At 34.8% G+C, this 16354-nt stretch overlaps 1 protein-coding gene across 1 annotated transcript; it reads right to left on the minus strand.

Moving 5' to 3' along the window:
• Window positions 1-8494: 8494 nt before the first annotated feature.
• LOC140863198 (3-oxoacyl-[acyl-carrier-protein] reductase 4-like) lies at window positions 8495-15971 on the minus strand. The gene is made up of 11 exons (XM_073266444.1): window positions 15709-15971; window positions 14557-14699; window positions 14340-14393; window positions 13894-13974; window positions 13762-13807; window positions 13585-13679; window positions 13470-13502; window positions 13048-13182; window positions 12848-12941; window positions 8906-8988; window positions 8495-8807 (listed from the first exon to the last, which is right to left on the minus strand). Exons 1-11 carry the CDS (start codon window positions 15863-15865, stop codon window positions 8775-8777), a joined length of 954 nt encoding a protein of 317 aa, XP_073122545.1. The 5' UTR covers window positions 15866-15971; the 3' UTR covers window positions 8495-8774.
• Window positions 15972-16354: the final 383 nt, after the last annotated feature.

A 16354-nucleotide genomic window follows, 5' to 3' on the forward strand; every position in this document is an offset into this window, starting at 1 on the left:
CTGGAATCGGGAGAAACAGTGGCGGCCATGAGAGGGAGGTCTGGAGTTCCGACGACACGACGACAACGATGAATTCTTTGGGCAGTGAGAGAGATGGATAGATGCATGTATATACACGCATATGCATATACACACATGTTGTTTGTTGTTGTATGTGTTTGATAATAATTATTTTATTTGTGTTTAAGTGCATGGTATGCTTCATCATAAAATCGTGAGAATTTTGATTTTCTCACTTTTACAACTTTTGCCTAATATTTTAAAAATATTATGACTTAGTTAGTTGCATTGAGTGGTAGTGGAAATGGTGTACTAGATATATATTTTTAAAATATATATATTTGGTGGGGTGTCCATTTCGGGATAAGGTATTGTCCTTGTTGAGGGTGAACCGAAATACCAACTTGTTTGTTGATCTAGCGAAACCTAGAAATTATAATGAATATAATTAGTGAATTTTCACTATTTCCAAAAATTGGACCGCAAGGTATAACGGTGGTTATCGCTTTTGCCCACATACGGGAGTTGGACCGCAACTGCTATTCCGATGGTGTTTTTTTCTTGTAGTGATGGCTTTTTCACGGCCACTGACAAAAGTCGGTGATAGCTTGTTTAAATCCCACGACAAAGATGAGTTCCTGATGGTACTCTCTGGAGTTGCGAACGAAGAAGGCATAGCTGGATGATGTTCCTGTAGTATTGTGTGTGTTGATTCGGAGGTCATGTGATAGGACCGACCGCACGATGGGTTGCTTAGGGGGCGGAGGATCCTAACCCCTCTTGTCGGTTTTAGACCACGACAATACTTCCGAACGATTATTTGTACTAACAATTGTAAGAGGTAAGATGTGTTAGGACCGCCACTTATAATATTTTCGATGGAGATTTTTTCTAACGCCCTGGAGATTTTTGTTTTCATGCAATCTCTTTAAGAAATGCATCTTCTGAAATCCCTTGGAGTAGTATCTTCGATGAAAACCCTTAAGTTAGTGTATTTCATGTAGTATCTTAGGTTGGTGCATTGGATGTAACCCATTGGGAATATGATTTTGTATAGTCTTTAGAACTTGGTGAATATTTTATGGCTATCATGACTTGATGAATTTTGTTATAGTCATTATGACTTGATAAATTTTTTATAGTCGATATGACTTCTGCTGAAAAATATTTTATAATCGTTATGACTTATTCTGAAAAAAAAAAATTATAGTCGCTATGATTTCTTCTGAAAAAAATTTTATAGTCGCTATGACTTCATAAATTTTTTATAGTCATTATGACTTGATGAATTATTTATAGTCTCTGTGAATTTTTGAATTTTTCATTTATAGTCGCTATGACTTTTTTGAATTGTTTATAGCCGCTATGACTTTTTGTTGCGCTCTAGGAGAAATAATGTAGTGCTTAAGATGGAGTACTTAGGAATGGATCAAGTTCTCAAGATTTTGTCTCATGGGAAAGTCCTAAACCCAATCTATTAGGTGGTGAGGTATCCCGAGACTTTATTTTTGTCGTCCTGACCTCTTATAGAACCGTGGCTTAGGTAGTCCTACAGGGCTGGCCAAGCCTTTGATGGATGGGTAGCCTGAATGATTGCATGAGTTGTGGCGTATGAATTAAGAATTCGTTGACGGAGCTGGGTTTTTTCATATATAATTAAATAGAAAATTAAAGAAATAAATGTAAGTTTATTATTAAACTTAAAATAAAAGAGAATTAAATAAAAAAGTTTTGATCTGCAGAGCAAATAAAGTAGCATCAAGAAATTTATTCTAGCTTGTAGGTGTTTGCTCTATGAGTTTAACGTTTCTTTAGATTGACACTACTCTCTGTCTTGCGTTATATTTCGTCGTACTTTTCTTCTTGTTTTATTTTTCCCGAGGAGTGCAACTCATCAGTTTCCTCGATGCATATGTATTTTTCGTCTCTAGACAACAGCTCCTCCAAGGTATTCGGGGATTTTTCTGCTATAGATTCCTTGAACCTTTCAGGGCGCAAGTTTTGCTGACATCAAATCGTGGTTTACGTGTAGGACTTCATGAACTGCGTGAGTAAATTGTCGAACATATTCTCTCAAGCTTTCTCCTTCTTTTTGAATGATTGTGAATAGGTATGCTGTTTGTTTCGGGTATTTTTTGTTAATAGAGAATTGTTGTATGAAGCACTGGATGAGCTGCTCCAGGTTGGCGATGGATCCGGACGGTAGCTTATTGAACCATGTGAGTGCTCACCCTAATAACATTGCTATGAATATCTTGCAGTAAGTAGCATTTGTGATGTCATAAAAATCTGCTTTTGCATAGAACTTATCAATATGGGCTTGGGGATCACTTGTTCCATCGAACTCGGGTAAGCTGGTGATTTTGACCCCCTATGGTAATGCTTCAGATAAGATGATGTTAATGAACGGGCTCCGACGTACAAGAAAGATTGCTGACGAATTCTCTCCAGTTATATATGTGTGAGATCCATCTCCATGAGTTGGATTAGTGGTTTTGTTTTCGTCAGAGACGTCGTGAACTGTGTGAGCACTTGTTTCACCCTCTTTATGAGTAGTATTTTTCTTGTTCCCCTCAGGATCTTTGTCATTAATTTTAGACTTAGTTTTATTTGGTCTTCTTTATCAGGGTCACGAGATTATGACCCTATTTTATGAGCTCTTTTGTCGGTGCTTCGGCGTTGATGGGATGCCACGAACTGAGCGACTGCTTCAGTTGCTACGCGTGCAGCTGTTCCTTCCATTAAGGCTGTCAACGTTTCTTGGGTGAAATTAAACTCAGGCGATGGTTCGGAGATGGGAGGTGGGTATCCATTGCGATTATTTTCTTGAGATATTTGTGATGAAGTATGCATTCTCAATGATGCAGTTAACAGTTTCTCACAGACGGTGTCAAGCTGATGTAGAAAAAAATTGATATTACCCGATTGAAAAAAATCTGGGTAATTTGTGGAGATCCGGATGAACGAATTAATACTCGAACTGTTTCGGAAAAAAAACTTTGTGGGTTGTTACCTGCATCACAAAGCAAAGTGAGTGGCGTCGGAGGTTGTCCGGCGAAGACACTCCGACGCTCAAGTCAGTATTTGCCCAATAAAATTTTTAGAGAACTAGATCATGTGACTACAGAGAGCGTACCTTAAGAATGAGAGAACTTGAGCTATTTATAAATAATCGGAGAGTTTCATGGGCTTGAGCCTCTTATAGGCTTTTAGGAATTTATGGGCCTTGATAAAGTGTCCAAATAAATAACTAAATAATATGGGACTCAAATAGATTGAGTCACTGGGCTTGGGCCCGGGATAAAGTCAAATTGGGTAATAACCCATCAACATCACTTGCAGAGGCGAGGAATTCCTTCATCTAGATCACTCGGGCTCTCATCCGCGAAGTACCCGGGAACCCATTTTATGATCTTTGCATCAGATATCCTCTGATCGACCCAACAAGCTCCTCAATCAAATTGACAAAATATTATTTAGAGATCGAGGCTCACAATCCCAACTCTTTTTATTTAAAAATAAAAATAAAAATCAAAGGACCCAGGTTCACATCCCCGGTCCATGATAAAACAAAATAAACATTAATTAAGGTTTCGGGATTTGCAACCTCAACTTCTCAATAAAATTGAAAAAATATATATATTGATGGATCGATACTCACAGTCATTTGACACTTGAAAAGTTATAGACTTTCCTTTGTCCTTCTTCTGTGCAGTAGTATTCATTTCAAACACTTGAAGAATGCTTATCAGTTCTGTCAAATTCATCTTTGAAGTGTCTTTCACTTCTTCAAGCGCCCAAATTTTTCCATTAAATCTTTCTGGCAATGAGCGAAGAACCTTATTCACAAGTCTTTCATTAGCAATCGGTTCTCCAAGAGTGAATGCTTCAGTGACTAACTCTCGAAGACGCTGATCATAATCTGAAATAGTTTCATCTTCGTTCATTTTGAGGTTCTCGAATTTGGAATTTAGTAGTCTCATCCTTGTTATTTTGACACTATCAGACCCTTCACAATGCTCTTGTAGAGTATCACATGCATCCTTGGCAGTGACATATTCAGCAATAAGCCCAAACATCCTCATATCCACACTTGAGAATATAGCGTTGATAGCTTTGGCATTAAATTTGTGTCTCCTCGGTTGTCCATGTGGCATCTGGTTTTATGATGTAGTCACCATCTTTGTCCACGACCTTTGGTGCATTCCAACCGGTAAGTATACTCTGCCATGCACGTTCATCCATAGCTTTGATAGTGAAGTGCATCCTTGTCTTCCACAAAGAAAAATTTGTGTCATCAAGAACTCGAGGTTTCAAAAACGAATTGACTGTAGTAGATGAGTCCATATTATTTCCTGAAATAAATATCAACCAGGATCAGTTCTTAGTGTATCAAGAATTTGTCTCTGATGCCACTTGTAAGGATAAATAGTTGCACATAGAATCATATTCAGATATTGTCACTAGATATTGACAACATCTTTCATAACATGCAGCGGAATTTATGAAAGCGTGAATAAAATAAAAAAACAACCAAATAAATAGACTCAAATATTTAAGCAAGAGTACAAAATACTCTTGCAGTGCCTCGGGGCAAAACTTTCACTAGAGAAACAAATCAAAGAGTTTTACAAAACCCTAAAACTAGTGAATTATTGTCAAACTCAATTTTCTCAAAACATGTGAGAAAATAAAGAATAAAAACAACTCCTAAAAATCTACATAAAGTAGAACAAGAAAATAAGTAATCGGAGTTGATTCTTGACGACTAAACACAAGAGCAACACAACGATGATCCAATCTTCTATGCTCTCAAAACCTTCAAAGTCGATCAAGTAAAGTAGCACGAACAAGGTCTAAAATCCGAGCTTTAGAAATCTTCAAAGTGTAAGCTCAAACTCTCAATCCCGGCTCTTCTCTTGTTCGTCCCTTTTTCTATGCAAGCCTCCACGCCTTTTATAAAATCCTTCATAATTCATTTTTTTTGTAGGCGTGGACTTTTATCTCCAAAATTAGTTTGATCTAGTTTCCTTGATTCAAGATTCAATCTGCAGAGATAAGTAACAAAAGGTTAAAATATGAGAGATACAAGATAATATCATAAGTATATACTATCTCATATCTTATCAATTATAAAAACAATTCTATTGAAACTTTGAGCTCAAAAAAGACAAAAGATATAAATATTTTATTTGAAAACGTAAAGGATCTTTACAAGGGAATAAACAATCCCTTCACAATTGAATAAATGATGTGGTTAATGTGGTTTTATAAAAAAAAAATGCTATCGCACCATATAATGTAATATGGTTTATGATTTATTTTCTAATCCCACTTCTTAAATAAATTATGAATATCGATACGTTTTAATTCGATCATGACATTTTTTAAAAATATTTGATCACCCTTAAATCTAATACTAAAATTTAAACTCCCAAATCTGTCAACATGATCAACAAATTGCAGAAAACTATTGCATTATTTTGTTGTGGCCGTTTGGAAGGGGGAAAAGAATGTTTTTTTTATCTCAATAATATAATAAATAAGGATAGGGGTACTAGTAGCAAGTACGTATGTTGCACGTGGATAACGAACGTGATAGAATAAGAATAATTAATCGTAATTTTTTTTGGAAAAAATAATTATTGTTATTTTTCAAATGAATATATACATGCATATATTGTTCCATAATTTATCTATGAATACAAATAACCATGATTTTCAATGTTTTCATGCTTGATTTTCACCGGATTCATTTTTTTTCATCAGTTTTTTTTCGGCTTCTTTTGATCAAATTCAACAATGTTTTCATCATATATATCGTGGTTTTTTTGTCATCGTTGAATTTAATGTTGATTATTAATTAACTTTATTTTAGTTTGTTTTTCCCACATTTTCTTCTTCTTTTGTTTATATGATCATTGTTCAAGCGTCATGTCTTTCTCTTTTTTTATTTCCTCCTTATTTTAAAAGTCATTTGGTCCTTCCACACTTTTCGTCATCATTAACAACATATTATTTTTTCTACGACCTTTTTTAAAAAAAAATTGAATAGAAACTTGCGTAGTTCCTTGATAGTTTATAAAGAATAGTTCTTTATTGCATCTAAGTTTTTCTTGAACTTTATAATCACGATTATATGTGTTGCAAGCATATAATATAGATCTAAAATTAATATATTTTATAATATTAATATTTAAGTGTCAAAATAAATGTATTGAATCATTATTTAAAAACTATGTAGACACTAAAATATACTCATAATTAAAATATAAAGATTAAGATACTGATATATAATTGTGAAGAAAATTTTAAGAAACAAATTATGTAAGCCCAAAAGACTAAGTATGGTAATTGTGAATAACTTTTGCCTAATTAATTAGAAATTTTTTAATATATGTGTTTAATCAATTAAAAAAATGTTACTATAGCATGTTGATAATTGTTTTTCCGTATGAGTTAGTGATTGAGTCATTATGAGTATGTTTTTTCCTACCTTAATTCTAATAACAGTATCTTGTGAGTTAAATACCAAATTAAACAAATTATCGAAATAAAAACTAATAAGGAAATTCAAGAATATGTGGTTATTCGATTAGTAACATGTTTGTTAGTTTGATAATATAATAAATGTGAACTTCGATGAGTTTGACAAGAAGTCGCGCAGAATAAAATACAATTTCAGTGAAATTAATTACTCGATCCTAGAAGAAAACATGTGTGTTACACGTGGACATAGTTATATTTGAAACAAAATTAGACATTTCGGATAAAAGAAAAATAACAATTTTATATTTTTATAATTCATGTTAATCAGTCTTACGTCACTAACTTTGGAAAAAATTCATTCTTTTCCATTCTTTGTTCTCTTTAGATTAGATTTAACTTATTTATTTTTTGTTATATATGTTGTTTTGAGTTATCATATTCAATCTCAATAATTGTATTTTCTTGATCATTTGGTGATTTAGTTAATTCTTTTTCTATTTGGTAACGTGAATTTCATTATTGCAAAATATTGTTTTCTTTTTTGTAATATTTGTTATATATATATAGAGAAATTTTCAGCTACCCAACCATGTTTCCCCACTTGGTCCTCGATCACTAAAACCCGGTAGTGGGTTTTAGTGATGCGAAAAAAAAAAAACAAAAACCACTAAAACTCACTACCGGATTTTAGTGGTCGCGAATCAAATGGAAAAATATGGTTGGGCAGTTGAAAATTTCTCATATATATTGCCACATGTAATGTTTAAGAAATTTGCGGTTTTTTTTTTTTTGTTTTCATTTTGGAAAGAAGCACAAAAAATATGAAAAGTTGCGAGTTTATGATAAAATTTCAATTTCAATTTTTATTTAGTTTTAAGTTAAATTAATATTATTTTTATAGCAGTTAACTTTTAATTTAAATTTTAAATAATAAGTATTTACAGTATAAAATTTTAAGAAAAGACATTGTTGGTCCCGTGTATGTGATTCTTAACGATTTTGATCTATGTTACCAGTGTTAGCTGATCTCAATCTTCTATTTTTGATAATTTAATAATTTTTATTGCAAGTGCTAATGTGGCATCACACATTTCAAGAACACATTGGTGTCACATCAAAAAAATGAATAAAATTTTGAAAAACACAAAGACAGCAGGTCAAGGCTAAAATTTACCAAAAAAATATTTTTCCCAAAATGTTTAAAAAAACTCTAAAAGCACTTAAACAAAACATCACATAATCAAGAATTTATAAAATTTATGCTTTTATTCTTAAATTTTGTATATTTATGTGTTAATTAACATATTGATTGATTTGATATAATTAAAATAAAATTATATAAAACATAAAAACATTTTTCACGTTTAGATTAAACTGCTTAATCTTGTAAAGTTTCGACATTTAATCAAGAGCTTTGTCACGTTTTACGTTTTTTTGAATCTTGTATAAAAATATATACAGAATGCAATTTCTAATTTGTAGTTTATAAAAAATAGTTTTTTTGAGAATAAGCTTGGTTTTCCTATCTCTCCTAATAACTTATATTTCAAACATTTGTAATATAAATCACAGAAATATCTTTTATAGTCAAAATTAATCAAAATGATTTATTTTATTTACAAAAAAATTAAATAAATGAAATAAGAGTGCATTTGGATTGACGAAATAATAAATAGTAGATGCACAAAATTTTAATTTTTTTTTATTTGAAAGAGTGAATGATATACTTTTTTAAACAAATTAGTTAATTGAAGAGTCACATAAATAAATAATTAAAAAAACAAATTAATTATGTAGTAATGCAAAATGATAGACATGTAAATTCAAAAATAAACTCACATATTTATATATGTGTAATGTAATGTAAATAGAAATAGATAATAGAATAGAATATGGTATTCTTGTGTCCAAGAGGGGAGCTAAAACTAAGGAAATGGGTGGGGACTGAATAGAACTAAAATCTGACGTGGGCACAGAACCACCATTGAGACATTGGTTTAGGTACTTTCTGGAAATTGCCGTACATTTTCAACATAGTTATAATGATCAGTGCGAGCCAATAGACTAATATTGCCTTCAATCTTGCTACTGCATGCATGATTTAGTTCATTTCTTATCCCAAATAAATTATCCTCAAAAGTCTATTAGAACAAGCTACAACCAAAACTTGCACCACCTTATTTTGAGACTACGTCAAAGCCATAACACATAAGAAGAGCGAGCACTTTAATTAATTTGGACAAGCAAACCAAGATCAGAAGTTAATCCGCTGGAAGATACTTTCATTACATCACCATACCTCCATCAATGGTTAACACCTGCAAATGTAACAAATAGTAGAGTCTATGGATTACCAAGTCATACAACTTGTGAGATATATGGCATTACAAACCCAAAAGGCAAATGCTTGGTAAACCTGTCCAGTGATGTAATTTGCAGCGGGATTGAGGGCCAAGAATTGCACAAGTCCAGCAACTTCTTCTGTCTTGCCATACCTTCCTGGATTTGATATGGCCCAATGGTTAGCATCAGTCAAATTTTCATAATCTTTCTATGCAGATATGAGGTAATGCTGCTAAACTGTACTACACAAGGTATAGCAAGAAGCATGAATAACTCATCTACGTATTAGTGCTCAAGCGCAAATATTACAATGATAGCATCTGAAATGCAACAATGTTCCCTTAAAATAATATTACGATATATTATTTTTCAAAGTCAACCTCAATCCTCAAATTATTATACTTATAATAGAGACATCGTGATTTTCCATTTAACTACTGTCACTGGAATAGGAAAACACAGAAGATGCAAATGTTAAAACATTAGTTACACCTTGTGGTAAACCAATTATATGAGGGAAAGGGAGAAAATCCAAGACAACTCAACTAGATAAGATCTCAAAAAAAAAAATACAGTCCTTTATTCGTTGGATAGTGTCAACCTATATTAAGTTTTCTTTGATTTAGCTTTCTTGTGAATTTGTTTACCATGTTTGTCACTAGGTCTCCGATAGAACTCCCAGAGTTCTACCTCAACAACACACAATATAATGAAGGAAAGAGATGAATCTCAGCAATTGAAAGAGCATAAACAATACTATATTCTATACACTTGCAGAATAAGAAAATAAACACAGTAGAGAAACTCTCCCACTACTCCACGCAAGAAGGGAAGATCTCCCTTGCCTTAGCAGTGCTAGACTCATGCGTCAAAACACAACCTATCTAACTACACCTCTCCTCTCCTCTTTTATTCCCCCCTGCACATGCATAACCACATGTTATTTGGGCCTTCTTTAATATTTTTTGCAAACTCTTGGTCTATCTTGTTTGGGCTTGTATTGCTGGCCTTCCCACGTCAGTACTTGGGTCTATAAGTGTTTGTCCCCTAACAATACTCCCACCCTCAGTATCAGCTTGTCCTCAAGGCTGAAGTTCGGAAATTGCTGTTGGATCTGTCACCTCGTCCCACGTAGCTTCATCCTTAGGTTTGTTATTCCACTGGATCATTCCCTGATGGATCAATTCATCACCTTTTCTGTAGCATCCTTGCAGCCAAGACCCCGCGGGGAGTACGAGTCTTAGCAAGCTCGATCTCCATTCCCTCGGCAGCTCTGGTCCAACTATATAGTCACCCTTAGCCAGCTTAACTGTGACTGATGTGTTCATATTTTCATACAATTATTTGAGCTAAACTGTTCAGATTAGGTGAATTTTAATGGTTCAAATTGAATTTATAATTCCTAATCAAGATTTTGATTGCGTATAGGTAAGAATGATGAATTCGAATCAAAATAGAGAAAAAAAAGTGTTGATGAGAAAGTTCAGAAAGATAGAAAGAGAAGCATGAGAAAAGGGAAATAAAAAGAGCGAGCAAGTGATTTAAAAGAAAGAGAAGTGTCTTGGGGAAAAATAGATGGGGAGATAAAAATAGAGGAAGTGTGTGATGGTATTGAAGAACATAGGAGAAAATAACGATATTTTGAAAGTCAGAAAAGTTCATGAGCATGAGTTAGTAGAAAAGGACTGGAAAGATGAGGGAGAAGAAAGGAAAAAAGCACATTTGAAAAGGGGATTAATGACGAAGAAAAGAAGGATGAGCAACAAGTTGAAGTGGAGGTACCTAACAAAGCGATAAAACCAACTTGAGAGAGTTATATCTACTTGTTCATGGAAGGTTTGCAATTTTGCATTGATGGGTTTATAATCACCAAATTTAATCTAGGTTCGTGTTAAGATTTGAGGACATTTGAAGAAAGGAAAATGATATAATCTTCCTCATGAACCATGCACAAAATAAAATACAACTATTGAAGGTGTTGATACTTGTCAATTGGACCAAGTCGTTACAGAGTTTAAGCGAGCTCGAAAGTTAAAAGACTACGCTTGGAAGTTTAAATGATTTAATGTAATTAAAGGCCATCTTTGTTAGTTTTTGGTCTAATTATTGTTTATTTCTTTTTATTTTCGTACTTATTTAGTTAATATATTTTACGTGCTCAATTAAGGTCGCTTTAGGCCTATGTTGTAACTAGAAACGCGTTTGCTTGTATGTACGTATAGGGCTTTTAGGTGAGATTATATGAATGAAATTCATATTTTGAGTTCGAATACTGAATTTTAGAGTTATCTATGTTCTTCTCCAAACAAAAGAACTTATCACCGTGCGGTCCTAGTAGTACTTGATATTTGACTTATCATTCTCATGCATTCGTGTGCATGGGGTGTGGCATCTACAAAAAAAAAAATTGATAGGAAACTATAATATATTAATAGAATAGATTAGTCACAAAAAGCGGACCAGAGATCCACACCTGACTATGGCTCAAAAGCAGCTAACAAAATATCTAACATCGAAAATGATATAAACTCAACATTCTTCAAACTCCAACACGCAACTCTAAACTTGATCTCATCCCAACAATCTTCAAGCGAGTCTTCTAGATCGGTAAAAATCCTCCTATTCCTTTCCAACCAAACCGACCAGCATAAACAGTGAACAACCATATCCCAAAAAATTCTAACCCTCATTCCCAGACACCACCCAAGATCTGTTGCACATAAATCCCAAGTTGATCTTGGAAGTACCCAGACCAAACCCATCTCCTCCAAAGCGTTAGAACAAAGATCGTACATAAGTGGGCAATGATAAGTGATCCTGAGTCTCCATCTGTCGTCAGCATCAAATCACACGTTGGTAATTTTCCAAACACCAACGACCACGAGAACACCTGAACCTTTCACGGGGTGGAAGCTTTCCATATGGTACGACACAGTGGAAATGATGGATAATTGCGATTATCAAAGAATGACTTGAAGAAAGATTTAACGATAAACTGACCAGAAGACTCACAGACCCACTTCCTCCCTTCTGCAACTCCCTCGCATAACCTAACCCCCTAAAGTAAGCAAAGCAATAAACTCAAATCACTCACCTACTCATCCCTGAGATCTCTCATACAGTGAAAATTCCAAGAAAGAGTAGAAATATTGCGACATGGATCCAGAGGTCACGAAATGAGAAATTGGCTGGTTATGGGCAAAAGAATGCTAAAAAAGAGACGGAAAAATATTTTGAAAAGAGCTTTCTCCCATCACCTGTCCTCCCAGAATCTGATTTTATCACCCCCTAACCACCACCTTCACTGATGGATAAAAACCAGTAGATCCTAGAAACAAATTTGTCAAGGGCTCCTAAAAGTTACGTTCAATCCCAACTCTGCGTCCCATCCGTTACCCTGTAAACCGTTACCGTATTTTACTTACAATTATCTTCATCCAAACTGAATTCCCCTCATTGAAAATCTCCACTACCACTTCCCTGACAGAGCCCCGTTCCTCATACAAATATTACCAATACCTAAACCCCCTCTATCCTTAGGTTTTCAAACCTCTTCCCAAGCAACCAGATGATTATGGTGATCCCTATCGGGTCCATCCCACAAGAAATCTCTCATAGTCTTCTCCATTGTGTCTGCTACACCCCTAGGGACCCGGCGTCTACAAAATCATGCCAAGCTTTTTACCTCTTTATAGGCATTGGGACAAGGTTCGTCTTAAAAACATGGCTTTGGTTCGTGCTTCATATATAAGCACTTGGTTCAAGTTTCTATCGTGGTGTAAGTCTTTTTTGATTTAGCTTTTTATGAATTAGTTTGTCATGTTTGTCAGTGGGTCGCGCAACATGTTTAAGGGGTTCGTGTCAGATGGATTAAGAGATGTCACATCCTTCATTTGTACGTTTTAAATTTTATTATTATTATTATTATCATTACGAAAAGGAAAAAAAAAACAAAGTGTGTTCCCAAGCCTAGTACAAAATTTTCATGACAAAAAGGAAGAAATACAAAACTAACCCAATGGGATGCTTTCCAAAATCTTTTTCTCAATGTCCGCACCAAGCTTAGCAGTCATATCCGAAGCAATGAATCCAGGAGCAACCGCATTTACCTGAAAATTGAAGCTTCAATATTTAATAAAAATGTAATTTCCGAAAGCTAAAGCACGTTGCAGCTTGCAACACTTGAAGAAGATAAACACCAGCTAGCTAACTCACAGTAATATTCCTACTTGAATACTCCTTGGCCACTGACTTTGTAAATCCAATTACCCCTGCTTTTGCAGCTGCATAATTGGCTTGCCCAACATTGCCCACAAGACCTACAACTGAAGCGATATTTATGATCCTTCCCTGGAAAATCAGCAGTAAATATTTGAAACCTGATATAAAACATCTGAACACAACAGTTTTCATAGCTCAGCGAATAAAGGTTCAAGGGCAAAAGGTTGCGCCTAAGCACTTAATTAAAGAACTGCCTTACCCCTAGAGGCCTACACCCCCTAAACAACCCTCACACAGATGCACAAGCACAAAGCATGAATATTTGAACATAACATTATGAGTTCTTTTACAAAGGGCTAACTAGAAAGCTAGTGGCTAGTGCAGTAGTGAAAATAGGTCTGAATATTAAAAGATACCTTTTTCTTTTTCATCATTACTTTTGCAGCTGCCTACAGATATTAAAATCCCAGATTATTTACAAATACAAAATATAGGCGCATCTTATCCACATGTCAAAGCATAGAATCTAACCTGTGTACAAAGGAACACCCCGGTAAGATTTAGATCAATGACCTCTTGCCACTGAGATTTCTTCATTCTCATCAGCAAACAATCCCTAGTGATACCTGAAATTGTTGAATTCTTTTCTGAAAAAGGAAAGACAGAACAATGGTTTGCAATAAAATGAAGCTGAACTTTTGAGAATACCGGCATTATTAATCAACACATCGACAGTTCCCCACGCATCGATTGCCTGCAAACGTCCCCATACACATCATTGGAACAATGATCTCTACAATATATAAAATAAAGTGTGCCTAAATAAGAGGCTTCTCTCACAGTTTTAATCATAGAGTCAACATCTTCGTCTTTTGAAACATCTCCACCGAATGTGATCGCCTGTCCACCGAATGCCTCAATCTGCAAGAATTGCAATCAACATCATCTTCAATTTTAAAAGTGCACCATAAGACAACTGTATTCATAAATATAAAATATTATCGAATACTGATAATATTAATGTAGACATCAATTTAAAATTCAGTTCCACAAGAATTTCTATAAAATTCAAACCTCTTCATTGGAACGATCCATACTCATGCTACTACATGTTTATTAATTTGATTTGAGTAGGGTTAATTTGGGTGAGATACGACTAATAGCTCCAGTGGCCATGTGTGAGAGCACATCCTAAGCAGTGGTGATGGGAAATTTGGTAATCCAGGCTCACATCATTTATATTTGTAATTTTCCTATCAGTTCATACACATAAATGGCAGCTTCACCTCTTTGCAAACTTCTTCTGCTTCCTTTGATGACCTCGCATAGTTAACAAGAACCTGCAGTAGATAATCCATTGTCAATTTTAAGAAAAGGGGAAGCAAAAGCACAGCGCATGAAGCCATAATATGATATAGCCACAAGATATTGTTGTTTGAAAGCTGATATATTGCGTCCAGTCACCAACTTTTATGTATATAATATAGACGTAGAGAACCCTACCTTGCAGCCAGCTTTCCCCATAGCCAAGGCAACAGCTCTTCCAATGCCCCTAGAAGCTCCAGTGACAACAACAACAGGAGCTTCGACACTTTGTGTCGCTTCGGTACTTGCTTGTTCAACAGTTGCAACCTGTGCCTTTATACCTGCAAACATCTTGACTGATCAGGACAAAGGAATTAAAACTGTGCACTGATGAAAGATGAATCGTAATTATCAGGACAAGAGAATTAAACAGTACAACTATCATAGATGAATCACATATAACAAAATAGTCTACTGATTAGAGGACACGTTTTTCTCTACAACTTTGCGGATGATTTTTTTTTTTTTAAGAAATGATATTATATTAAATACATAAAGTTAACTGCAAGATGGGGACAAGTGATCCGTGCAAGACAAAATGATTAACAAAGACCCTAATTATATCAACAACATACAGAAGTCCAATCTCTTAATAAATTTGAGATTGAGACATTCTTAAACTCTATATGATTCCCAATCCAAGTAGATGTTCGAATTTTGATCCTATCCCAACACTCGTCAATTGACTCTTCAAGGTTGTCAAGAATTTTCATGTTCCGCTCCAAGCAGAGGACCAACAAATGCCATGAACTCCGTAGTCCATGCTCATAAAGACTTATACACAAACCAGAGTGTGGTAGACAGCAGAACTGCCCTTATTTAACATGGATGGGTATATAACCGACGAATAGACATTAGGTTTGGTATGGAACTGGTAAAATTCACAAAAATCACTTTATCATCCACAACAACAGGAATTATCCATGACCATTCCATGAAAAGGCCATGGAACTGGAGTCCGTAATCGCAGCAGCAACCATGGTCACTATTCTTGCCAACCATGAGTCTTACAAATCAAAAACAGAAAACCATCAATTATATTACATCAGCACATTTAACATCAGTTTACCTTAGTGTTGTGCTCTGATTCAGTATAACGAAAATTAAATATTTATTTACCTCAACCTTCATTTCAATAATATCGTGGTCCTCGTGGTCCTAAAGACACTCCCAAAAATTAAAAGTTGGTTTCCCATAGCATCTATGTTTCCGAAACTTCCCCCAAACCATCCTCCTGAAAAAATCAGACATACGCATAACTAACACAATATTGCGGATACTGTAAAGTACCTGTGGATGAAAACGAGCTGAGAGATCTGCTTTGCACGTGAAATGAATGTGGGAGTTTCATCGGGGAGGATGGCTGGTGAAAATGAGCGATTCTGCTGTGCGAATTTCTGGCCGAATTGAAAGTGAGGAGAGCCGATCCGGCCACCGAGGCCGCCATTGATCTGAGTGTGTTGGATAAAGGGGAGTGGAGAAGGAGGCCAGAAGAATTGAGAGTCGCCACTGATTGAAGAGTGCAGGAAGGAAGGAGTATGTTAAATATATTAGGATCTTATTATTCCAAGCCAGGATGGCAACGGCTTCGAAATCTCAGTAAATTAGGTAGGCCATGACTACAATGTTTACCTCTAGACGTTTTTTTATTTAGCAAGAGAAATGTAAAAGTTTTGTATTTGGCAAAGAAAATGTAAGTTAAAAGGAAAATTCCAACCTAATCCGTGGGTATTATTATAGGTGGATGTATTTTATTTGTTTAAATCATGTGGACCCTATATAATTAGTGGAACTCATATAATTTAAACCAACCAGTGATTGTCAATTACCTCATGGGTTAATACTCAAGAGATAGGATCGAAGCTACCGTAAGTTAACATACACTAGAGGATTTTTCTTAAATTATTATAAAACTTATAATCTAATATTTGCACGC

Source organism: Henckelia pumila, chromosome 4, assembly GCF_033568475.1.
Source record: "Henckelia pumila isolate YLH828 chromosome 4, ASM3356847v2, whole genome shotgun sequence".
Taxonomy (NCBI): domain Eukaryota; kingdom Viridiplantae; phylum Streptophyta; class Magnoliopsida; order Lamiales; family Gesneriaceae; genus Henckelia; species Henckelia pumila.

Bases quoted from the DNA above. Each gene is read 5' to 3' on its own strand.
- LOC140863198 (XM_073266444.1), bottom strand. From the start codon at position 15,865: ATGGCGGCCTCGGTGGCCGGATCGGCTCTCCTCACTTTCAATTCGGCC. The intron at 14,394-14,556 runs GTAGGGTTCTCT...TATCTACTGCAG, and splicing joins TGGGGAAAGCTGGCTGCAAG to GTTCTTGTTAACTATGCGAG. The intron at 8,989-12,847 runs GTTAGTTTTGTA...TATCAAATCCAG, and splicing joins TTTGGAAAGCATCCCATTGG to GAAGGTATGGCAAGACAGAA.